The sequence below is a fragment of the Anopheles maculipalpis genome, chromosome 2RL, assembly GCF_943734695.1.
Source record: "Anopheles maculipalpis chromosome 2RL, idAnoMacuDA_375_x, whole genome shotgun sequence".
Lineage (NCBI taxonomy): Eukaryota > Metazoa > Arthropoda > Insecta > Diptera > Culicidae > Anopheles > Anopheles maculipalpis.
This window is the reverse complement of record NC_064871.1, coordinates 16,708,902-16,734,315: the sequence shown is the minus strand read 5'-3', so window position 1 is coordinate 16,734,315 and position 25,414 is coordinate 16,708,902. Positions and strand designations below refer to the sequence as shown.

At 43.7% G+C, this 25,414-nt stretch overlaps 5 protein-coding genes across 5 annotated transcripts; 3 read left to right on the top strand and 2 right to left on the bottom strand.

Moving 5' to 3' along the window:
* Positions 1-8,529: 8,529 nt before the first annotated feature.
* LOC126564835 (uncharacterized) lies at positions 8,530-10,018 on the top strand. Its single transcript, XM_050221956.1, has 2 exons — positions 8,530-8,580; positions 8,702-10,018. Exons 1-2 carry the CDS (start codon positions 8,530-8,532, stop codon positions 10,016-10,018), a joined length of 1,368 nt encoding a protein of 455 aa, XP_050077913.1.
* Positions 10,019-10,361: 343 nt separating this feature from the next.
* On the bottom strand, positions 10,362-10,896 carry LOC126559357 (protein BUD31 homolog). The gene is made up of 2 exons (XM_050215504.1): positions 10,798-10,896; positions 10,362-10,706 (listed from the first exon to the last, which is right to left on the bottom strand). The coding sequence occupies exons 1-2, from the start codon at positions 10,889-10,891 to the stop codon at positions 10,366-10,368; spliced, it is 435 nt and encodes a 144-aa protein (XP_050071461.1). The 5' UTR covers positions 10,892-10,896; the 3' UTR covers positions 10,362-10,365.
* A 433-nt stretch (positions 10,897-11,329) lies between these two features.
* Positions 11,330-14,660, top strand: LOC126559742 (exosome component 10). The gene is made up of 5 exons (XM_050215915.1): positions 11,330-11,513; positions 11,626-11,807; positions 11,876-13,484; positions 13,553-13,648; positions 13,744-14,660. Exons 1-5 carry the CDS (start codon positions 11,355-11,357, stop codon positions 14,653-14,655), a joined length of 2,958 nt encoding a protein of 985 aa, XP_050071872.1. The 5' UTR covers positions 11,330-11,354; the 3' UTR covers positions 14,656-14,660.
* A 65-nt stretch (positions 14,661-14,725) lies between these two features.
* LOC126558608 (crossover junction endonuclease EME1) lies at positions 14,726-15,675 on the bottom strand. The gene has a single exon (XM_050214652.1). The coding sequence runs from the start codon at positions 15,659-15,661 to the stop codon at positions 14,726-14,728; it is 936 nt and encodes a 311-aa protein (XP_050070609.1). The 5' UTR covers positions 15,662-15,675.
* Positions 15,676-17,594: 1,919 nt separating this feature from the next.
* Positions 17,595-22,879, top strand: LOC126559730 (longitudinals lacking protein, isoforms A/B/D/L-like). The gene is made up of 6 exons (XM_050215903.1): positions 17,595-17,687; positions 19,564-20,023; positions 20,102-20,278; positions 20,349-20,423; positions 20,969-22,544; positions 22,614-22,879. The coding sequence occupies exons 1-6, from the start codon at positions 17,604-17,606 to the stop codon at positions 22,762-22,764; spliced, it is 2,523 nt and encodes an 840-aa protein (XP_050071860.1). The 5' UTR covers positions 17,595-17,603; the 3' UTR covers positions 22,765-22,879.
* The last annotated feature ends 2,535 nt before the right edge of the window (positions 22,880-25,414 follow it).

The window sequence follows — 25,414 nt, the reverse complement described above, 5'->3', positions numbered from 1 at the left end:
ACGAATATGAGAAATTTATTTAATTAATTATTTTACTAAACAGAACTGACCACATGGTGCGATTACGTCCAAATCAGAGAATACAGTTAAAGCAGCTAACCATAGCTAACATTAAGGCAATTAAGATACCGCACACAGTATGTATGACACTCTTTATATAATTTTAAGTACAGTTATTAAATAAAATTTAATTCAAATAGAACAGCCTGGCCGTATTGCTTAACACTAATTTACAAACTAGTTACAATTCACATGGGTTTGGAGATATTCCCTGACCGTATTTATAAGAACTATTTTCCGAGTGTGTTCGGACGTTTTGCTGATAGTTGTTCCGTCATCCTAGTATTCAGTCCTGTTTTTAGCGGAGGTCTGAATCATTTCACCAGAAATGATTTGTTTTTCCTGAGTCATTCTTCCCCCGTCGATCTAACAGATCAGAGAACAGTTGTAACAGATTCTCAGACCCGCAGGATAGAAGGAGATAAGGATGTCTTGGTATCCGAGGTCGCAGCCACGTGCTTTGGAGTCCTTTACGATGGTTTTCCAATGCGGAGTAATTAGACCTAAGCCTCATTCGTCTGTCCGGAGCTCATCGTTGTTGCACAAACGACCCTTTGTCTCTTTGTGACTTTGAGGCAGGATAAGCCGTTCGACAAGGGTCCCTTCAGAACCACAGCTTTTGGTCAATCGATTTGCCTTTTCATTGTCGGCAACACTGCAATCGGCCGACAAACATACAAGAGAAATTCGGAAGGATTTCTCAAATAATGAGCTTTAATTTACCTTTAATATTTCTGTCACGAAGTAGTTGGGGCTCTTAATAACCTTCAAAGATTTTAATGCCTCGATCGCACTTAAAACTGTTAAACAATATAAAATATTCACCTGGAAGACAGGCACTTGAAAGAACAGGAAGTAAAAAAAAATGCCTCAGATACAATGTTATAAACGCTAAAATCAATGTCGTGCTCTGCTGAGGATCAGTCAGAATAGTATAAACTTCTAATTAAGTGATCATACAATTCTACAAAAATTCTAGAAGCGGTCATCCTGCGAAGACTATAGGAGATAGACTTAGTTTTCTTTCTCAACTGTAAATTTAAAAAATATTGTAACATTAATAAAATAGTTTTATGTAGCAGAACGCCCAGGCCTTTTCTTTTCAATGGCAATAAAAATAGTTTTACATCTAACGCATTGTTTTCCTTTTTTTTATTCATTAAGGACGGCCAGGCCGTATTGCTGAATGCATTTTTTCATTAAATTCTATCAGTTGGTAATATGACAATACCATTCAGTAAGAATAAATTTGAGACTCCCTGCAAAACTATTTACCAATCTCTTAAACCACGGAACGATGCCAATCAAAAGATTAACTGAAAATCAATTACACCTTGCAGCAAAAGTAAGACATTACCGTTTTCAATGACGAAGACAACCCAAAAATCGAATCCTCAACAAACAGCCACTATTTAAACCGGTCGGGCAAGATTTGCTCCTCTACAAAAAAAAAAAAAAACCCACACTCGTGGCGCATAATCTCGAAAGCCATAATCCCTCGCCCTCGTGACTGGAATTTGATGCGTTTTGTTTCCTTTTCCGGGCCGGGAATATCGCGCAATATACCCACTAAAAATTAACAACTTTCAAGATAATGGCACCGAGAACCGATGGAACTCCTTTCGTTTCTTCTCTGGTCGACATTCTACCGTTGTTTCTTACCACTACACCAGTAACGGCAACGATCCGAGCCAACCGTTTGACGAAAAAACGACAGACTATTAATGTGATTTACTGTTACGGCGGATCGTGCCCGACAGTGTGCTTGCTTATTGGGGCAAGAGGGACTTATATTAGCTGAACTCGTAATGTTTTAATCTATTAAATTGATTAGAGATAAATATTTTATGAACGTCTTGAATCAACTTCACCAATCATCTTCAACGCTCGCTGTTTAGCCTGTGTGCTTCACAAATCTGCACCCACCTCCTAAATGGTGCCTAATAGCAGCAGTTCACACATTCTCCATTACCGGGGTAAACGGAATTTAGGAACGAGTTTTGCACGGAACAGGACTCAGGAAGCGGCTCCCGGAACATGATGAATAAGACGTGAAGAAGTGCCGATATGAATGTATCCTTTTATTACAATCAGCAGCGGCTTTGGTGCAAGAGAGCTTTAATGAAGAGCTTGAACATCCAATAAAGATCTGAAGAAACTGATCGGCTAAGAACGTGTTTAAAAAAGAAAACGATAAAGATGCAGAATTTGGACAAGAATTACGCCATCTACAGGATAAAGTCAACAAGGACTTTGGTCAAGGAAAAATTTTCCACTAATGAACGGCAATTAAATTGCTGAAAAATGTAAAGTTTAATGTATATTGTTAGTCGAAAGGCTGGCTTAACTTGAATATCACATTTCAGTAGTTTCAACTGTGTCAATTTGCTAAACTTTCTTTTCAGAAGATCATCGCTGTAGGGTGGAAATACATATTTTTTAATCGTTACTTTTGTCCTTCCGTTTCTCATTTCGAAAAAACGATTTTGGTATTCTGTGTTAATGTAAGTAACAAAATATACCAAACTATACGTAAAAGCATTAATGCTGGTCCGCCAATGGTGCGAAATATACTTCTAATCCCTTTCCTTTCCTTTCTGCAACCCTGAAATCCCTCTCCAAATGTCCATTATTAATGAGGTTATGAAATCAATAAGAATTCCAAACAAAATAATCAATTCCATAATCACACTTCCCCAGCTATAACTGCGATTCTCCTTCATGTTTCAACGCGCGCTGCAAACATCAGCATTTCTTCCGCAATAATACGATTGCCAACTTTTCTCCCCCTATGTGAACGAACGGACGTCTGATAGGGTGGCACAATCCTTGGGCATTCATTCACGCACACACAATCACTGTACCGTAATCGAAAGGACGTTCGATTCCTCTACCCGCAACGGGGCCGAACAGGAGGAAGCAAAGGAAAACAGCAGAAGAAAGAACAACATTACAGTTAAACATTCGATAATCCTTTTGCCCATTGACAATAGCTAATATCATTGCGGTAGCGTCACCATTGCCTTGCAACGGCCAAAACCACCCCAAACGTCCCCTTCTTCTCACATGTATTGCGCAATGTATTAAGCTATCACCCCCTTCGAAAGCCTTTCCGATGCCGAATCCTCCTGGTAAACACCATGTAAAGATGGCCACTTCTAGCAAAACCTTCCCATCGGCGATAGGTAATCCAGCTGGCCAAACAACAACAACAACAACAAATGGCAAAAAGGAAGCCGATCTCCCGTTGACTCTGGTCACTCACGCCACATTCGGCTAGAGATTTGCAAAGAAAAATGCTATTCAACGCTGGTCGAACAACCAGGCGCCTCCATCAGAAGCGCGGGAAGAAAAATTCGATACCCAGCATGGAATCTTTTTACTCGCTCATATTGCAACCGTTCCATATGATCGTTCCGAAGGGAAGGAAGCCTGCATACCGTACTGTACATATTTACAATAAATCCACGGATACCGAGCAACGGATAGATGTGACACTCGAAATGGTGCTCGAGAAAAAATCAAAGCCTTAACTGGCGTGGACAGATGCCGTCAGTGGCATCCGCATCGCCTCCCCCTCCTGGTTAAAGATTTCAGCAATAACACATTGATCCAACTTTTTCAATAACTAATGGATTATGACTTTCTTCGCTCTACTATCACCGCTACAAACACCCACCGGTGTCGGTAAATCACACCAACTAAAGGTACTTATCAGTGCTACGGAGGAAATTCAAGTAGAAAAACAATAATGTTCTAACTTGTTTCCTTTTCCTTTTTGCTTTGTCTTTGTCATACAGATATACGGCATAAAAGTATGTGTTTGGGTAGTTTTTGTTTTGTGCAAAATGACCATGAAAAATGTAAACAAATAAAATGGGAAATATGTTAACTACTGTGCTATAAATCATTACAAGCTCAAGGTTAATGATGGAAAAACTAAGAATATACTTTTGTGCTGCTTGTGCTTGCAATGCTAGTAAAGTCCCACATCTCTCATTTAGTGTGAAGGCTTAGGTTTAAGCAAAAAACTAACACTCCAAAAATAAATAGAATCAAAAATAGTTAGTGGCACGTAACAAATTACTCATTTACAAAGCATTCATAAGGCCAGCACTACTGTATCCTTCGCCAATCTGGGTGTGATAGTGCTGTACCGCAGATCTAAAGATACTGTTGTTCCAAAACAAACTACTAAATTGAATAATAAACCTTCCTCAATCAAGTTTTAAGCAAAGTTTGAATGTTTCCAAGATGCAAAATGTCTTACTTTTCTATAAAAATATATTATATTTTTATATTTTTTTCGCGTGATGCACCCGAACCAACCCTGAATCGAATTTCGTCATCGTCATTGTCGTAGCTTAGCAACAGCAAGCATACGAGCGAAGAAAAGAAGGAGAGAAAGTCGAGAGTACCTCCCTCCAACGAGTACTAGATTGTTAGACTACAAGATTTTCAAAATTATATCCAAATACTCTTACCGGAAGAATGCGCTACTCTATCGCTACAAGTTTTATGAATTGTTTTACGTTAATTATAAATGTGTTGTAATGAAAAAATAGAAAAAATCTGGACTGTAGCATTATTAGAACAAATTACAAAAAATAAATTGGACCAGGGAAATGGGTCAGTGAGAGGAGCCAGAAAGAGAGGACGTGCACGAAGACGAGCTCGGAAGGAAGATATAGAAATGGAGAAATCAAACGGAACGATATAAGAACTAAATCATCTTGTTGCTTGCAAAATCGGATCATTCGCAAAAACAGAAGATATCCTTGATGCAATCACAAGGACGAGAACGAAGACGGTGCATGGGTACATATGAGATGGATGAGAGTGAGGAAAGAGCATCAATGGCTTTAAGGGGAAGGGAGGCAATTCGGTACGCTTGACCAAGTGTGCGACGAGATTCGAAGGGCTCCAGACACAGCAAGTGACAGCGACAGCAAGAGTACGATGGCAACGCTGAGCCAGTAGTGTCACATACATTGCGCATGACAAAGCGTTTGAAAGTCCTCTGAATCCGCTCCACCATTGCTGTAGCTCCCACGCTAGAGGAGTCCAAATTACTGAGGCATGCTGACTAGGGAAATGAACAGAGACTTCAAGCACTTGATGTCCTCCGAACAGGCAGATCGCCCCTTATAGGAAGATCCGGCTCTGAGATAGATGAGGGAAAAGGACCATTAGGACCAAGCGAAAAAGAGAGCTTGAGATTGAGCAGCGCCGTGTGAACAATCGGTATGCTCAGAGGGATGCAATGACTGTCAAATGTATTGAACTACGTGAGAGCAGGACCACTTGCTTGAAATTCAGAAGTAAATGCAGGAGCCGCAAACAAACTGGCTTAATGTTCAGCAAAAAAGTGACATATTATTCAGCGAATCAATAACCACTTCAAGGAACCTGTAGGAGGGAATGTTATGTGAATTTCTGCAATTTGATTACGAAATTTGATTACAAAACGCTACAAAGAGGAGGGATTGGAGCGCAAACGTGATTGCTTCAAGGATACATAAGTATTGAATTGACGATGAACAAATAAAAAATTATAAAAATTTAGCACAAGCACATAAAGAACAAATTGCACAACAATTTATTACCACGAACTGGGAATCCTTTTTTGAAAATCTACAGGGCAGATACTACCGGGTCTTCACTACGTATTGGCACGTTCCAGACCATTCACTAATTTCTGTTAAGATTAGTGCAATTATGATTGCATCATCGGGACGATTTACATATTTTCATTTCTTTTCATTCGAAACACTGTAACAAATGTCTTCTTCGTTTTCGTGGCTTACAAATCTTCTAGGTCACGCCGGGTTTACTAAACTTGCTTGCATGTGGAATAAAAATTCTGGTCCTGCCGTGTGAAGATCGGAACCGCTGTGAACTAGTGCTGGTTAATGCTGACAAAAAGCCTCCGACGTTCGAACTATAATTCTGAATCTGAATCCGTTCAGAATTAATCGACCTTCTCGCTATCGATTCCCGAACGACTGTTGCCTTAAAAAACCAATTTCTCTTCCTTTTTTTGAGCTTTCCTAAAAAACTTAAATTGTCTGCCAAGGTTTCCATTCTCAGTGACCAAAGTCTCAGCATTGCTCCATAAACTAATCCGTTTCGTATAATAGCTTGCTTGTCAGATTTCGTTAAAACCATCAATTGAACGCATCATATTACTAGTCCCCCTATCATCCTACACACCGGAAACTTCGAATTTATGGGCAAACGATCCTTTAAATCGACAGCAGAACCGAAGCCAACGTTGTTCGCCTGCACGCGGACGCCTAGGACGACACGATAAAAAGCTAACATTTTCCATTGCGAAGCGCATTCACAGCAACAAAACTAGAAAAACAATACACTCTGGCCAACAACAAAACACAACACCAACACACCGAGCTAGCAACGGCAAAACAACTACACGGGAAACGGCATCTTTGTGGCGACCAAAGTCACCAAGCAGTGTGCATCGGTTGTGCGGGATGTGCTGCTGATGGTCCACAACCCGGGGCAGCTGGGAAGAATGGCCGAGAACAGAGCGAAAGCGCACGGGCAACACATTGTACCGTGGTATGACCTAAATTTTACTGCCGTTTCATATTGTTTGAGGAACTAGTTAGCTTTATGGATCATGATAAAATGTTTGGTTTCGGATACGTTTCGTCCCCAGGGCTCAGGATTACCCTCCGCTCGGATCATTGGAAGAATGCATCTGAAGGCACAATTACACGATAGCTCGGTACGGTCCGGCCAATGCGGTATGGAACCATGTCCGCTACTACTCGGTAATCGTTACCCATCATCGTTGATATCCTGAGAATTCCTACCAATACACACGCATACATATATATCGATTGCGCATGTTGTATCTTTCCCGCCTTTCACCACCATTAGGACATATCATGTTTTCGTTAATGATAAGCTTCGTTGTGCGGCTTCTGGGTCTTTTTGTTCCTTCCTCCCTTTCGCGCACCAGACAAACGAGAATGCCGGAAAAAATCACTTCCATTACAATCTGCCGGTCCTACCGGTGTGTACATGCGCTGGTACGCAAACCCAACGGCACCATTTTAGCATCCATGCTGTGATCGTGTGATAGGATCCGAAACCGGTACCCGAGCTGCGTTGCAACCTTTCCAGGGCGCTTAATTTATCTCACTCGTGTGGCACACACTTTCCGCCCGCAAAACTTGTCGCTCATTACCTTCTGCTTTTGTCGTCAGAAAATGGCTCACTAGTAGCTAGAAAATCCGCCAGTAATGGGTAGGATTTCTTTTAATACCGACTTTTCCCCCAATCCCTCTACTCTTCCCGTCTACAACGCTAATAGCTCGGGCATTGGTACACACGCCCGTCTTAATGAAGTTTGTCCAAATATTGACCATCGCTCCCTTTATCGCCTTCTCCTCCTACGCAGTGTCTCCGTGCAGCTTTAAGACTAATGTTACTTATGTGTCGGCCAAACCAAACAAGCCACAATTGTCCACACACTCGTTATGATGTCACCAATCGCAAGATTTGCGCTGTCGTTCAATATTACCTCGACACCATCCACCATCCAAGCAGCCTGTAGGGAGCAAATGGGGCACCTCCGGCCATTCACACTACGAGTGACCCCCACAGTGAGAAGATCGCGCCCACGTGCGATAAGAAGCACAACCGTGCGGAAATAAGTAGTAATGGTAGTAGCCCTTTTAGGGCGAAATTATTGGCATCGGTCGGCGAGGGAGAGAGGACAATAAGTCGTTAAATTGTCCAATTGAGTGACAATAATGATGAGCCTATCATGAAAACACAAACTGTTTTACCATCGTCAGCAGCGTTTCTTCAACGTTTGCTAAGAAGAGCGTAAAATTTTGTTAATTTACTTTTTAACGAAGAAAACGATTTTTTTTCCGGACGGTCAGGAATCGGATGCGATAGCCGTTCCAGTTTTTCACACGGCAAAACCTGGTATCGGATCCCATTTGAATTCTCGCCTGTAAAACGAAGTCAAGTCAAGGAAGCCAGAAAAAGCGCAAGAATTGTCTAACCTTACTCACCAGGATAGCACTACGGACAGTTGCTAGGGACACGTACGCACAAAATTGAAGTCTACGGCTGCTTAGATCCATTACATCTGGGGTCGTATTTCGTCACCGAACAATGTGTCGGTTTCTAGTTTCTAGTTCTGTACATCGAAACATCTTGCATTGGCTGTAATTACATATTTTTATGATCGGTACATAACAAATTACTTATACATACTCCATTCAGGTGTCCACTTGGGTCTGTTTATTCATTGTACGGAGTAAAATTAAATGCGTCAACAGTAGGCTATGGTTTTCAACGTCAGGCATACGTCACCTCTCATGGACACGTCATGAAACTGAGCCATTCGGCACTAAACCGCGTTAGTCTGTACATCGCAAATCGTCAAACATCTCGGTCGTGCAAAACTACGGTACAAGCAACGCCATGGAGAAGGCCGAAGAGAATCATTGTCCGATTCAGCAACTTCCGTACGAGGCAAGTCTTTAAAAAAAAGCATCCATACTTCAACTCAGTGCGGGATTAATTGCCCGCCATCTTGGCAACAGCAACAGTGAACCAGCAAAAGGTACATCATACGTTATTCTTGCCATTTTAGATGCTCTGTGAAATATTTAACTATCTCGACATAGGAAGCGTGAAGCAGTGTTCTCTTACATGCCGGCGTTGGCAGGAAATCATTTTTTCCGATAGCTACATCAAACGGTTCAAGTTATGTGTAAAGCTTCCTCTACCGTTACCCGAACAGAACGCGTTGAAAATATCGGACCGCCTGTATAGGAACGTAAATCTGCAGCTCCAACGTTCGACAACTCAAACTGACAAAAGAGAACTTTTTAACGGGATATATGCAATCTTTTGCTATCCAAAGTTGGAACAGCTCGTTACGTTGAAATTGAGCATCCCAAAAGAAGAGACTAATTCTATCCTTATGCTAATGAATTCCATCAAGAAGATGAATGTACTTCGGGAGCTGCACATAGTGGGTTCATACGGCTGGATCTTCACAAGCAATCAGACGATTTCATTCAAAATTTCGAACCAGTCGATCCGGTCGCTTTTTGCCGAAAATATAATGCCGATCATTATAAAAGCACCGAATTTATCGTCATTGCGCATAGTGCTAAACAGTTATGAAACCGTGCACGTTCTGAACGAAAAATTTCTACATTCAAACCAGCTGCCAAACCTGAAACATCTGGAGCTTGTTGCAGGTAGAAATTTAAAAGGTTCGAAGATTGCTAGCAGGAGCAACGTGAAACATTTACTACAATTCTTCAGCAAACTCAAAACGCTGGAAACGCTGAAACTGCAAAATGTACTCACGTTTGGCTACTTGCTGAAAGCAATCTGCGAGCACTGCACCAATCTAACGGTATTAGTCATCGAATCACTCCACCTCCTGGAAACGTCCACATTGCATCATCTTTCGAAACTCACCAAACTACGGCACCTTACTTTCGGGAACATCAGATGCCTTGACCCGGTGTCATTCCGAGGCGTCCATCTACCTAACCTAGAATCGGTTGCACTAGGCTCCTTCCCGATACTTGACGAAACGCTGCGGGCATTCAAAGTTGCCACGAAAATTACTCTTCTGGGGCATGATAGTACGATAAATTTGATTCCTGCTATAGCTACCACAATGCCTAATCTAAAACATGTTGAACTCGAACACTTTTCTGCAACTAATTTGCAGTCGTTGAATCTTCTCGCTAGTGTAGAAGAGCTTACTATAAGATTTCCTATTGACGTTATAGTAGTGGCCTTTCGGTGCATTGTAGATAACATCAAAGCCATCCATAGCTTAGTTTCAACAATCCCAAGCGATTCAACTATTGAACAGTTGCTTATAATATTTCCAAAATTAGTATTGCTCAAGGTAGGAGAACATTTTAATCAGACCTTTATCTGATTCAATGTTTTGAAAAAAAAGATTATGCATTAGTACGCATGAAACAAACTCTTCCAATTGTCGAACGAATTTCAGAAAGAATTGTAATTTTCCTTAATTGTTTAAATAAAAACTACTTACCTGTTTGCATCTCTTCTTTCTTTATACAACCGTGAAGCCGGTCTAATTTAGCTAATTCTAAATATTTCGCTTATACAAATGTTATGCTGAAATGCGACAATTATCCCGCTTAGGTGAAAACCACGGCGTCAGATGCTTATACACGATCATTTTAATAGAAAAAAATATAAAAAGTTTCAGCTACAGTCGGACAATTACTTGCTGCTTCTAAAAAAGCAAGTACCGATTCATCCCGAGCATCCTCGGCACCCACAGTGCACGCATTCGACGACACGTCCTTCCTCTAGCTTCGATTTCGGCACGCGACAAATACAGTTCGTACCGAAGTTTGTGTCTCTGGTTTGGATGCAGCGTAGACAGCAAAGATTTTCATAGCCCGACTTTTTCCATTTCGCAATCAAATTTGAGTCGGCAATTTTTTCCTTCAGACAGTAGTCATAAAGCTCTCTGCTGATTGCTTTCCGGCGGTAAAACAGATCGTAGATGTAGCGTGACTTCTGGTGATGTATTTTGAAGATCGGCCACAATGACTCCGTAATTCGTTTGCCTTCATGGGGCTCCGTTTCGGCTACATTAGGACGATGTGAGATGAGAAACGTGAGTTTGTTTGGTGGTGTTCGGCAAAATGTGTTACCTTAGTTTTGCCCGCATACACTTACCTTCTCGCATCTTTTGCTCTAACTCTTCGAGGGTAGGTTCAATCAACTCCCATCCTTCGGGAGGCTGTTTCCGGCTTCTACGCACCTTCGGCATCGTATTACGGGTACAAGATCTCACAGATTTTCAACTTACAATTACGATAGCACGGGGACGCTTTGCATTTCTTTTCAACAACACAGCATTGTTTTGACGATAGATAAAATAAAACAGACTCGAACAAAAAAGATATTTTGACAGTTGGGTGTGCTTTGACAGCAGCATGCAGGAGTATCCTTTCTTTTCTTTTATAACTAAGCGGTAATATTTTTTTATTTTGCTAAAGGAACGTTTTTTTTTATGTATTATGTACAAGAATTTAAAGATGGCTTTGAAATTTAAAAATACAATTTGTTTCTGAATTTAGAATGTGCTATAATTTTATTTTATAGGAAACCTTTTCCGCTGTCATTGATGTCAAACACAAAAACACGTTTATTTTGTTATGAGAAAACCTCTTTCTTGCCATTTCTGGGCCAACGGATCAAACACCAGTGCTTTGTACGATAAATTCAATGTCATGGCGCCTACAATGACCGATAATAAAAAACAAAAGAAGCTTAACAAAAGCAACACACTTGCGACGGACGGCAGTAACAGCATGGAATTGGGGTCACCATCGATGAAGAACAACGGAGGCGAAACCACCGCTGGAGATAACGTACGGAACCTTTGCGAGGTATGTAAACGTTTTTACTCATTTACCCACTCCCTTTTGTGTCCAATATGTAGCCGTTTACAAAAAGACAACACTGCGAAAGTCTGCTGATTGGTTGCTTAATTTTTTGCAGCAAGGACAAAACGCTATCGTTGCTGGTATGAAAGCGGCAAACGCGATGCCATCGGGACGGTCGCGCGATCTTTATGCAGCTCATCCAGAGTTCATAAAAATCATGGACACGCGGGCAAACCAGGTGCTGAATATAATATCGAACATTTTGCAGATGCAGGGAGTACAGGGCAACATTCTACAGTGAGTACAACGCGCACACTTTCCGTAAATGTGGTGCAACGTTTCTATTCTCTTTTCCCATGCCGCAGACGCGATCCGGATGAGCGGTTAGAGATGGTTCACGATTTTAACGACAACATTCTCGAGCGGATACACTCCAACTTGGACGAAATGGCAGGCATCCGGAAGACGGCACCGACGGTGCTGGTACAATCGGAGGTGCAGGTTCCAGTGGTGCCTCGCTATCGACTGAGTGGCGCGTGGAACGAAAAGCAGACAAGGGAACCAGTGAAGGCCACACTGATCACCGGTATCAACATTGCTCGGCCGCAGGCAAAATTTAAAGTGCCGATCGATAATTCACGCATCAACCCGTTCGTGCCGATAATACGCGATAAACCAAACTCGCTGAAACCGTTGGCCGTGTTGCCGGAGTATGACAGCGAAGGAAACATTGTTAGCTATCTGCATCCGTACGAATTCGAGCTGGACCGATTTCAGCCTTCAAGGAATGTATTCCAGCGGGTGACACCACAGGAACCGCCGCTGCTGGAGAAAACCCCACTAACGTTTATCGACAAAGTGTCGCAGCTGGCGGAGCTGATGCGAGATTTAAAATCAGCTAACGAAATTGCGATCGATTTGGAGCACCATTCGTACCGTAGCTATCAGGGTTTCACCTGTCTGATGCAGCTATCGACACGCAGCAAGGATTACATCGTGGACGCGTTGGCTCTGCGCGATGAGCTACACGTACTGAACGAAGTGTTTACCGATCCGAAGAAGCTGAAAGTGTTGCACGGTTCGATCAATGATATCGAATGGTTGCAACGAGATTTGGGCCTGTATCTCGTAAACATGTTCGATACCGGGGAAGCGGCTCGTGTTTTACAATTGTCTCGCATTGGGCTGCAATTTCTGCTCAAGCACTACTGCAACATCGACACGGATAAAGCGTTCCAGCTGGCCGATTGGCGTATCCGCCCAATCCCTGACAACTTCATCGAGTACGCCCGGAAGGATACACACTATCTGCTGTATATTTACGATCGAATGAAGAACGAGTTGCTGGATAAGGGTGAAGGTATGCTGCAGACGGTCTTCGATAAGTCGACCTTTATCTGCAAGCAACGCTATCAGAAACCCGTCCTAAACGAGGACACCGTGATGAACATCTATCGCCGCTCGAGATACGTTTTCGACCACCGTCAGATGTACGCGTTCCGGGAAATATTGTATTGGCGTGATCAAATGGCCCGTTTGGAAGACGAATCTGCGGGATATGTTTTGCCGCAGCATATGGCATTCGATATTGCTTCGAAGTTGCCGCGCGAAATGCAGGGTATTATAGCGTGCTGTACACCGGTCCCGTCGCTTGTGCGGCAACATTTACACACACTGCACCAGATCATCCTGAAGGCACGAGATCTGCCCTCGATAGTGGCCGAACAATCAACGCACACGAAAGAGCAGCATGCAGACACGAGGTACAAAATGCAGACAGCGTTCGATTTCGACAATCCATTGGTGTGTCCGCATGACAGTGCGGGACATACGGAAGCAGCCGGTGGCACCAATCATCCGACACTGTTGGGCGATTTGACAAACACGCTGAATGCGGTAACACTAATGCCACAGTTTGATTCCAATCTGCTCAAGGATGCACCTGATTTGGGCATTTTTGCACTATCGAAAATTGTAAGTACCGCAAACCCACCTCGGGGCCACAAAATACGATTAGTTAATATTGATCCTTTTTGTTACAGCAAACGATTGATAGCCGCGGACGTGTTGGGTTGAATGAAAATGAAGTGAGTAAGGAGAAATATGCGAAGCTATTAGCATTGCATACCAACGATCCGGTACGTTTTGGATAAAACTTCATTCAAAAAGTGAAATTAGTTTGATGATGTGTATTAATAGAATTATTTGCTTTATCTATCCTTCTCTTCAACAGCAAACCCAAACAGGAATCGTAAGCAAATACGAACGGAATAAATTCAACACTCCCTTTGAACGGTATCAGGAGACGTGCCGTTTACGTCAGCTAAAGGAACGTAAAGATGAAAATCTCCAGAAAGGGCAACAACAATCTGCTGTTAAGCAAAACCCAGATGAATCAAATCAATCGGAACTGCAAAGTAGTTTCTCCAGCTCTGGAGCTATTCAACCATCCCCGGCCACTGTTGTGGTGGTAAAGGAGGAGAGTGCAACGCCACAGCAAATCCAACCCCATTTAATGACTCAAAATCAGCTCAAACGTCTCGAAGAGAAGAACACACGTAAAGCGATAGCCACAGGTGAAAAGCTACGTTTTGATGGAACGACCGTTATGGAGCGGCCTTCAACTGTCACCAATCAATCACCACACGGTAAGCGGAAATCTTTCCCAATGGAAATTAATGTCAGCGGCAGCGGGGAAACCATCGAGCAGAACCTTGTGGCGGAAGCAACGAAGAAAGAGAAACCTAACATGGCGCCGTATAAGGACGAATCAAAATCGGACGCTCACAATGAAAGCGCCAATTGGAACGAAAAGCGAGCGAAAACGAGGAAAGCTAAACAACGTCATCGGAATCTTATGAAATCGTCCATCGGGCAGGGATCGCATCAATCGTCCAACAAACCGATCGTACCGTTCGATTACAACAGCGTAGACTTTAGCCGATTCCAGGGAGGCTCTAAACCGCTCGCTGCTCCACGCAAAGGAAAGCGTGGCGGTGCTGTTGGCCATCTTACGCTGGCAAGCGATGCCGGCGAAAGTTCTGGCATTATGAAGAAACTACATCCGAACAGTCGGATAGCGAAAAACATCAAGCAAACGCAGAAACTGTTCAACCTCAGCAGTAGCAGTATGAAGCGAAAATAACATGTCGTTGTGTAAAAGAATTTAAATTTAAAGCAAAAGAAATTAAATAAAGAATAAAAAATACGTTTTATCATAGCTCTTGTTTGGGATTCATCGAAACATACATCAAGTAAATTTTGCGGCTCAACTCGGGACCGATACGTCGGTTGGATGTTGTAATCGGTCCACCGGCTCTGCGGATCGAAATGTTTGACAGCAGGGTGGGTGCTTCCTGGTCGGCTTTTCGGAACGCTTGCAGCAGTGAGTTAAGCGTTGGGTAAACGCTCATGATAGCTTCCGCTATTTCCAGCGTAACCGAAGGAATTTTGATGAGTTGCGCTTGGTAGAGTTGCTGGAGTCCAGCCGTACCTTCTACGCGTACGCATCCTTTCTTCTCATTGCCAAGGTACACCTGTTCGGAGCTGTATTTGTCCATCTGTTGCTGCTTGTAAGGTCGTTCCGCGATACTGCGTGACAGTTGGGCCACGAAGTTTGCCACCTGTTCGTCCGTTTCCAGCAGCTGGTGGGATGTGTCCTCGAACAGTTGCACCTCCGTGAGCGCTTGTTCCGTCTCTCGTCGTCCAACGCAACCACGATGTACCCGGCAGTAGCTGACCAGTCCGAAAACTACCAAACTCAGTCGACGGTTCGGAAGCTGTTCCTTCACACTTCGTACCGTGGCCAGTAGCTGACGGTTGCGCACGGATGTAACGAATGTGCCGCCGTCGAGCAGATGAACGGCAAACGGTTCATCAAACTTCGTGTCCGACAGGGCACCATCGGCGGTCAGTTTAGCCGCCATGGTACGGTAAAAGGTTATCGTGCAGGGTACAGGTTGAGGCGTCAGTTCGTACCGGCATCCGAGTTCGGTAAGCTTCGAAAGTACCTGAGCCCCGTGTGGCGCCTCCAGAAAGTCCGGATCGATTACAACGTGCAGGAATTTGTTACATTGTCCCGGTTTTAGATTACGCTGTTCCTCGGTGTGATGCAGCAGCTTAAGCCGGTCGGGATTGTTTACGGTGAACATGGTGGACGATATTTGCTTGGTGATTTACATGACACGATTGGAACTTTTTTTTTTATTCCTACAGGAACACACTTTTTATCAATCTGCTACTCCAACCGGACACGTACGTCCCACACGCATGACAAGGTCGTATAGAATGAAGGTAATCAAAACAAACTCACGCATCGCACGCCGTTTGGCATGGTGTGCGTACCTTCATGGGGGAAGCGCACACGCACACATCTTCACTAGCGGAGCAAAACAATCGCGCTGACGGCGAATCCTTTTTTCCCAAATGCGCGCGTGAGCGAACGGAACGGAAGCGACCGGAACTGTGTCCGCGCGCGTGTGTGTGTGTGCTCCGGGGGAGGATTAGCTGGCAGAAGCGAGAAGGCCAAATCAATGCACTTTTCTAATGCTAAAATGGCGTCTCCGGTACGGTGAGTCGGTGGTGCGTGTGTGCGGCACAAAGCATGTTTTCATTGCGCGCTGAGGCGGTGTTCAGTGCGGACGGAACGGTACGGTGTTGTGCAATAGAGCAAACGCGGAGACACGGAACACACAAAACGTCATTTGCATACAAACGCGGACACAAGTGTGTGATGCATCGTTTCGTGCTGCTGGTCGTGCTGGCGAAGATGTCATGGTGATAGGTGAACAAGAAGTGTTTTCTTTAATTTACAGTGTCTGTGGCTACTTTTGTAATTTTATTTACTAAGCAAAATTGAGAATTGTCTGGTGGCCTGCATGATGTAGAACGGAAGCATTCGTGTTCGGGATAATAGTAGTAGTAGTAGTAGCCAGTGTATCGGACAGGGACAATTTTCCTCCCCAAAACGGGGTCTGCTCGCCACAGGAAAGCCGAAGCAGGCTGTGAAAGTTACTGTGTGTGTGTGTATATATACAAGGCCTTGTCCTCTCTCCTGGGGAGCACCTTAAATTGGGGTCGAAAAGTTTCATGATCGATAAAACGAAATTGTGTGCGAGCAGCAGCAGGCAGGCAGGCGAGTGTGACATTTCGTAATCGTAGTGTAGAGTCTGTGAGCCCGATATAGAGGGTCGTGCCTGTGATGTGTGCTGTTGAGTTTAGATGTCTGAGGAGTAGCGAAAGGGGCGTAGGGCACTACGCCGCACCCCACCCAGCGTGCGGCGGCGGCGGCGGCGACGACCATAGGTTCCTATGATTCTTCGCAACCATAGAGTCTATAATAGCACCCCCGTGTGAGCGTGTGTTGCCAGAGCGAGATAGCTGTAGCAGATTAAAAGATTCACCCCGAACGAATACACCCCACCAGAAGACACAGGAGCCTGTGTGTTTGTTGGGAGCGCCGCTAGTGTGCGTACGATGTGAAGAGGATGAGTTGGGTTTCATTCTAAGGGATCTTTGAACCTTTGACCTCAGGGAGACTACATCCCTGCGTCGGAGTGATATCAGTGTGTGGGTTTCGGAAGGTGTAAGTGTGTATGTGGTGCTGTTTTTATCATCATCAAGCTTAGAATGGGGTTGCACGCTTTGTGCAAAATACACACAGCTCTTCCTTGGGCGAGGGTTCGCCTTTGTGACTCCTAGTGTCCCCCAGTTAGTTTACATCTCGCGCGCCCTTCGTGAACACCGCACGATGGTGACTCCTCGCGGATGAGTGCTGTTTACCTGTGTAAGAACACCCATCCGTATCTATGAACACGGTTATTGATTTTCCGAGAAGGCCTCGGTAGATTGCAGAGGTCCACCTTCAACCGTAGATCGTGCGTGTTAATTTGCTTGAAGACGCGTCGCGGACGCTCTCGTAGTAGTGTGTGGTCTCAAAAGTGTGCCTCTCGTCATCTTTGTTTGCTTTTGCGGGTTTTTTTCCCATACAGCTACTACGACGGAGTGTAGTATCTAAGTGTCGCCATACTGATGTCTGCCGTTCCTCAAATATCTAGTCACATGAACTAAGAAGCAGTGGTACACGCAAACATCATGAGTGCCACCGCCGGATTATCGCAGCAATTCTGCGTTCGTTGGAACAGCCATCTGGGCAGCCTGGGAGCAGCCTTTCCACAGGTATGTACTATCGATAACAAGTGTCTTGTGAAATGAAGTTTTTTTTTCCTATACATTTCTACAAATTTTGCTTACTTGAAGCTTATTGGCAGTGTGAACGACAAACCTACGCTCGATTTCAAACCGAGGGTCTTGAATCCCTGTCCCTGTGTGTAACCCTCGTGCCAAGTTAATCCTCCTACTACGTGCGATATCTTTCTTGTCCATCTCGTTTCGTTATCCTACACTACTACTAATACTACTGCAACTACACCCCTCCTGTACATACGACACTACGCCGAGAAAAGCAGACGATATAGAGGGTTGTCATTGGTAACCAACAGCCTACACGCGCTGTAGTGTGCGTCGTCGTCATCAGAGCGCGCGTGGGGTTGTGTTTTTGAAAGATGCGAAGATGAAACCATCGAAACGAAAGGGCATCACACACACACACACACACAATCCGTGCTACCTATTCCATTTTTGTGAGACAATACTGCTGATGCTGCCTCCAGAGCAAGGTTTGGCAGTCCTTCCTGGCTTGCGACAAGGGTAGCGGTTACGACGGCCCAATTTGCGCTGGTGTAATAATAAGTACGTCAAACAAATGATGCAAAGGAGAGAGGGAGGCGGATTGCGGATAACGGTGGCCTGCCCTCAAGCATCGAGCATGGACCGCAAGCTTCATCTTGAACAGTTCCTAGGGGTAGCATTTAGCGCAAAGTGCATTTCCAATATGAAGGGTTCCCACTTTTTAAAGGGCTTTGTACTCTGCTCAAGCAAATACGTCTCTTTTCAGTTTTCAGAGTGTGTCTCTTTTTGGCGCACTCGTCGCTAGCGCAAGGTCTGCTGCGTCCGACAGCATCATCGTACGGAAGAAGCACCCCTTGGTTTGTCTTAGCCCAGGGTTTCCAGTGTGGTCCATTTGTGCGACACGCGTTTTGATAATACGCCCTGGGGTTCCGTGAAACGTGATCATGCGCCTCGCTTCTCTTCGTAATGCCCCCTTCTAGTTACGTCTATTCCCGTTTTTTTTTTTTTTTTGTTGCTGTTTCGCACTCGCTCTATCTTGTTGGGCCTTGCTGCGATGTGCTATGTAATCTGGACCTGAGTTTTAGGGTCGTCCAGTGAACGGTTTATCATAAAAGTTGTGCAAACCATAGTGGGCTTTACGGATGAAAAATATGCCGACATTGAACCAAACTCTGTCCCCTGTAACTACTGAGTACGGAATATTGGAAAGGTTTAAATTCTTTGTCCGAGGGTCAGACATTCACAAGAACAAGTTTTCTAGACTAGAATAAAAAAAAACTAACACGACCACGGAATCCTCCCCGGGTCTTCCAGTTTAAGTTGTTGGTTCGTATGTCCTTTTAATTTCGTTTCAAAAAACGGACCACGATTACTGTTGAGGAACCCCGTCAGCACCATGCAATTGGACAGAGTGCTATCGGGATGTAGGGGTAATCGGAAATTTGAACATTTTTTGTCGTTGTCTTGTTACTGCTACTGCTGCTGCTGCTTCCCGTGATGATACTTCACTCTAGTGTAAAGGGCATTCATTCTTTGAGTCTGCGCTCAGTAAACGGTCTTTCTATCGGAACTATTCCCCTGTAACGTTGCCCTATCTATGGGGTCATCGTACGTTCTAGGAATGATAATTATCATCCATTTAAGAGGGTCCCTTAACGATGAAAAGAAGCCATAAAAGAGTCCGTGGAGATTGTGTTTGGCTATTTTTTGAAAGTTTTTAATGAAATATTCCATTTTTTGAATGCTTTTCACTTTTTGCCTTTAATATATTACTAATAAATTTTATTATTTATGTTGCATATCCGCTTTATGTTTAGGAAAATAAAATAATTTATTAAATCTCCTTACTGTCATTGTTTTGAAGCTATTAGCCGGCCAAAGGTTCGTCGATGTTACGCTCGCGTGCGAAGGTCACCAGGTGCATTGTCACCGGCTGGTGCTGGCCGCCTGCTCTACGTACTTTGAAAATTTGCTCGGCGAAAATCCATGCAAGCATCCAATCATCATCCTACCGCGCGACATTAAGCTATGGGCAATACAAGCGCTGGTGGACTTTATGTACAAAGGAGAAGTGAATGTATCTCAGGCCGGACTACCAGATCTGATGAAATGTGCCGAAATTTTAAAAATACGCGGTCTGTGTGGTTCGGATGCAGCGTTAAATCTGAACCAACTGCATAGCCCAACGGGTGGCGGCAACTACGCACAGCAGCGACATCACAGTGCCAGTAGTGATGCAGGTGATCACCCGGCGGACAATACAAATCGTACAGCGGATGGGTCTTCGTTTCCGACAAGACATGGCGGCGGTAACCAATTCCAAAGTATGTATTAAACCGTCCACACATTGTTGTTGTCGGTATGTGAGTGAAATTTACTGACCTTCGTGTTAATTTATCTAGATTCAAGATCACAGAATAGCAGCGCACCTAGTGGACCAAAGAGACAGCTTTTGAACAGCCTGAACCTGCAGCCTATTGATGCGGGAAGTCACCAACATCAGACTGATGATGGAAGTCATAGTGATAATGGGGAAAGTGGCAATGAAATGTGTATCAAAACGGAAGATCTAATCATTGGTAAGTCATATTTTGCGTAAGAGGTCCTTTACGTACATTAAATTAAATTTAATTTCATTTCTACTTACAGACGACGATGACACAAGCAGTAGACAGTGTGGAGATGATGACTTGGGAATGGATAGTACTGACAAAGCTGCCTCGGGTAAGTTTGATCTTAAAGATGTGGAAAATTAAAAAGCTTTTGTAAAAAAAATTTCGATAGAACATTTAATAAAAATAAATCCCTGGCAAACCTATGCTCTTAGCGCCATGTGCTTTACAAGCTAAAGACAATTTAATTGCTGTATGGAAAAACACCCCTTCTTATGAAACTCTTTGCGGCTGAGATAGATAAAGAGCCACAATAATATTTTTTGAACCGTTCAAAATCAAATTTCTTAAATCATGACATAAAATGGAGGTGCCTGGTTGTTGTACCGGTTGTACCGCAGGTACCTAGTGCGAGTGATGTATCTTTAAGAAATTTATATAAAAAAAACTAGTTTCTAACGTTCACTTTCCCTTTCTGGTCATTGTTTCTTTCTCGTACTCTTCTTCCATTTTAACATTGTATGGCATCATCGTCTTCATCTAATATAATCCCTCTCTTTCTCTTTTTCTCTATCACTATGCTCAATGTTATATCCCAACATGCATTCTTATTTTAATGTTTATCATTATTACCTTTGTGTGTGTGTCTACTTGCAGACGCGATTCGCTGCGAGCGATTCCTCGGCGTTCATGCAATGGATGCAGAGGATCGAGTGAACGATCATCGGGTTGCCAGTGATTCGAGGCGGGACCGAATGGAGGAAGAGATGGAGGAGGGAGAAACAATGATCGGTGATCGAAAAATGACAATGATGATGATGATGATGGAAAAGTCAGACCAATCCGGAAATCATACCGATCGCCAAGGTTTCGTTCAGGACGATTGTGACAATTTCGCCCACGAAAACGAAGGCCAAGACAATGATGATGATGATGAGGATGATGATGTTGACAATGAGCTGATGGAGTTGGGAGAAGAGACAGAAGACATGCTGGTCAAAGAGAAAGATGCGAAGGGACAGGAAATGCGAAGAAAGGCAAAGAAAGTTAGATCCACCGTGCATCATTCCACTAAAAGCAACGATCTAGTAGCAACCCACGAGAAAAGTTCCTCCATTCGCACCCTTTCTGCAACCTCCGTTACTGCATTGTCCTGCAGCAATAGTGCCAATAAAACTGCAGAATCGAATACAGTGACCGTTGAAATGGGCGAAGAAGGTACACTGCGAGCGAATGGAACGACACGCTCGGTCGGTACCGTACCCTCACTTTCTTCCATAAGCACCATGCGGCCCACCGGTGGTGGTTCTTCACGAGGTTCAATACGCGTAAAATCGATTGAGAATCTGTTTGAAAATTATCAAACGAAACACCAAACATCACCAAAGTCTTCCCGTGACGCGAAGCGCAAAAACGTACCGCAGTCGTCGGTGCTTGTGCTTGGCTGTAGCGGCGGTGCCAGTGTCAGTGAGAACGATAGTGCCAGTGATCATGCTTCCTCGCTGCTGTACAATCGCAACGAGATGGATATTTACGTGAAACAGCAGCAACAGCAAAAGATTTCAAAAGCGACTGAACGCCATTCGTCTAATGTAGAATGCGGTGGTGCCGGTGATGAAACGACGAATGCTTCCGCAACGAGCGACGGTGACGGGTATGAAAATATAATCTGTTCTCCCAACTTTCCTCAGCTGAGCGAAGTTGTCGGAGGGTATAAGGCGGAAGAGGACGATGAAGAGGAAGAGTATGGAGACGAGTACGCCATACAGCTGCTGGCAGAAGAGATCGACAGTAGTATGCTGGCGAATGGAGGCGAAAGTGAAGGTGACGAATTTCTGTACAAACCACCGCCCCTAATGGCGATCGCCGGTGGTGCCAAAGGATCCCACTCCGGTAACAGTTGTGCCAATAGTAAATCTTCCACCCTGCGTACGTACGGTAGAATGGGAACGATGGGCGGTGCGGCTGGAACTACCTCGACATTAACGATCCGCAAACTAGAGCGGGACTCTCGGACGAATCTGAACGTGTCGCAGGCCCGCAACGTGAATCGCCGTTCCAAGCTGACGGGCCGTTCGAAGGAAGCTTTGCATCAGCTGCTAAACACGAACGGTGCTCCACCACCAATCGCTTTTACGTTGCGTAATCCGCGAGGGAATCAACCGCGCACCTACAATACCGAAGCACTGTGGGCAGCACTTATGGACGTGAAGGCAGGAGAAAGTATCTACCGGTAAGTAGTGACCGAAAAATGAGTTTTTTTTTTCGGGATTAAAGTGCAAGTTTTCATATGTCCACGTAGCGCATCACAAATGCACAAAGTTCCTCGAAAGACGCTACGGAATTGGATGAAGCGCTGGGACATAAAGTCCGCCTACCCGATGCCCAGACAGCTTAAAGAAGCGGCCGAAAAGAAGCGCATCATCAAAGAACTGACCAGCCAAATACAATAGCAGGAGCAGCAACGGATGCAGCAGCTGCAACTAGGGATTCCACCCCAGCTGCAACCAATGCAACGACCACTGTTATGCCAAACGGACGTTAACGGGTTGACACAGTCCGGCTTCCACTATGGGAGACCTACCACTACTACCACTACTACTACTACTGCTGCAGTTGCCTTTCCACAGCAGGCTGCATCAGTTGATACAGCCGTTGCCAACAGTACTTTACCAAAAGTTTGGGAGTGAAACCACCCTAAGAAGGGGTAATAGAAAGGGATTTTTTTAATCTGCCAAAAACGACAACAACCATACAAAAAAAAAAAAAGTAATCGGCGTGTAGTGGAACAAAAAGAAAAGAAAACATTAAGAATATATAAATATTAAGAAGATACACATGTACGTACGAATTAAAGTAGAAAAGGAACAAAAAAAAGCCAAATTGTTGCACTGCGATGCACTGAAAAGACATTGCGCAGCGAGAAGGAAATAGATGCCAAGATAAAGATAGACACCCAGGGAATCGAATAGCAAGAGTATAGGTATATATAATATATACATATATATACATACAATATATATTATTTTAATTTTACAGTTATATATTACCGTCGGTGGACAGTGTATAGAATTGTCCATCTTTTACTGTTTCAGTAAACAAAAAAGAAAAGAAAACAGGAATGTAGGAAAATTAACTTTCGTGAGTTTCCAATCCAACACTCCAATGTACCAAAATTTGGTGAAGACAGGATAGAACAGAATCGTAGTCTATTGATATGCCCACCAGCACACACACACTACTCTTACCGATTATACCCTTCCCTTTACGGATTTTTGTTTTACATCCTGATTTGTTCCCATACAAGGTATGTGGAAGAGGAAAACTACCAAATACAAGAAAAGAAACCGTCGCAGCGAGTGCAAAAAGATAAGGTTTTGTATTTTGTGAAAGTTAAAGAACTAGTGGCCAAAGCAGTGTTGAAGCACGTTGAAGGTGTGAAGAAATTCGTTTACGCTAATTTCGAAAGTCGTGCACCGGGCATCCTTGCAAAATCCACGTTTTGATTCGAAAGCCAAATTGGGATGCGCAGGTGTTACGGTTTTTCTAGTCATCGCCTGTTTTTTTTTTTCAAAAGCAGATAATTTTAAATTTGTTTTGTTTTATATTTTTACCCGACGAGGGATTAGTTTAACAACCCTTTTTTGGGTGTGCTTAAAGTTTTAGTATTTTGTGCGTTTTTTTTTTTTAGTTTCTATTGGATGCAATCAGTGGCAATATTTAAATTATAGTGCGGGTAGAAAAGTATGCGGCGCATGCTAACGCATACATATAAGTATTTTAGTTTTTGATGTGATGGTCGACTTTATGGAAATGTGGAGAGGGGCAGCTCGGCGAATCAATTCAGTTAGTTTATTTTTACTTTTAAACACACCGCAACTGTTTTGTATTCCTTAACAATCTCTCAATTGTTCCTTTTTGGAATTGGATTTCTATATTTATCAGACAACCGAACCGAGAATAATCCAACCCAAATCATGCCAAATCTCAATGCAATTTGAAACCGAAATTAAATCGAATGTGCTAGTAAAATAGGGCGTGTGATTGCCGTCGTACTTACATTAGAATTAATATATAGTTGTGCCGATAAATTAGTTCTATGCTCTAGTGTGTGCGTGTATACCACCAATGCGATTTTTCTTAGTCATCAAAAACGAGTAGAGTCGATTGTTGCTCTCAGTTTTTCCTTTATAACCGGGTGATTATTTCTTGTCCATGTCGCAGTGTACGGATGCGTGTAGCGAATGCAGGAAAACAGGGGGCGATAACGAAATGAAACTCTACCGGGTGAATAATGTTGAGTCAATCCTCTGATATATTTTTTTACAAGAGGATCTTTAAGAAATCGTCTGGCGATAAACCAGATGGAACTTATGACAAGATATACCGAAAATATATTGTGCATAAACACACGCAATCCAGACAAAGAAAATGCCAGTAAACAATATTTATAAGAATCATAAAGTACAACGTGTTTTAGTTCGAATACAGATGACATTCAAGCCCTGTATCCTACGTGATTCTAACATATTTTTTTTAAATTTACCATCAGAATTTGCACTGGCCAATGTAACCTGCGAGTATGAGATGAACACGCAGCAGATTCCACAGGACAGCAGTACCGTGGGCCGTCGTGTTCGTCGCTCGGAAGAACTACTGCAACAGGCGGCCGAATACGTGTCGCGTGGAGAAACATTCCAAAACGTTAGCCTCAAGTTTGATATACCGATTTCTACGATACGGTACGTATGTTCTGTTGGTAAAACTTCCTTTCCCGTTATTACATTTATTGCTTTTGATTCATTTAAATTTGTTTTACGTTTAGCTTCTACATGGCTCGTAAAGGAATACTCCCACGAAGAAAGCGAGGCCGAACAGCCATGTTTCCCTACGGTGTAACGAATCGCTCGCAAGCAGTGGACGTTACGGCTGCACCTACAACCATCCAACAGACAAATCAAATCGATTTACACCACCACCACCATGCACAATTGAGCAAAAATTTGATCATGGCTGATAGGCAACCACCACCACCACCACCGACACAATCTCTTCAACCTGGCAGTAGTAGATCGGTGGGTGTGGAAAAACCACCACGAAACG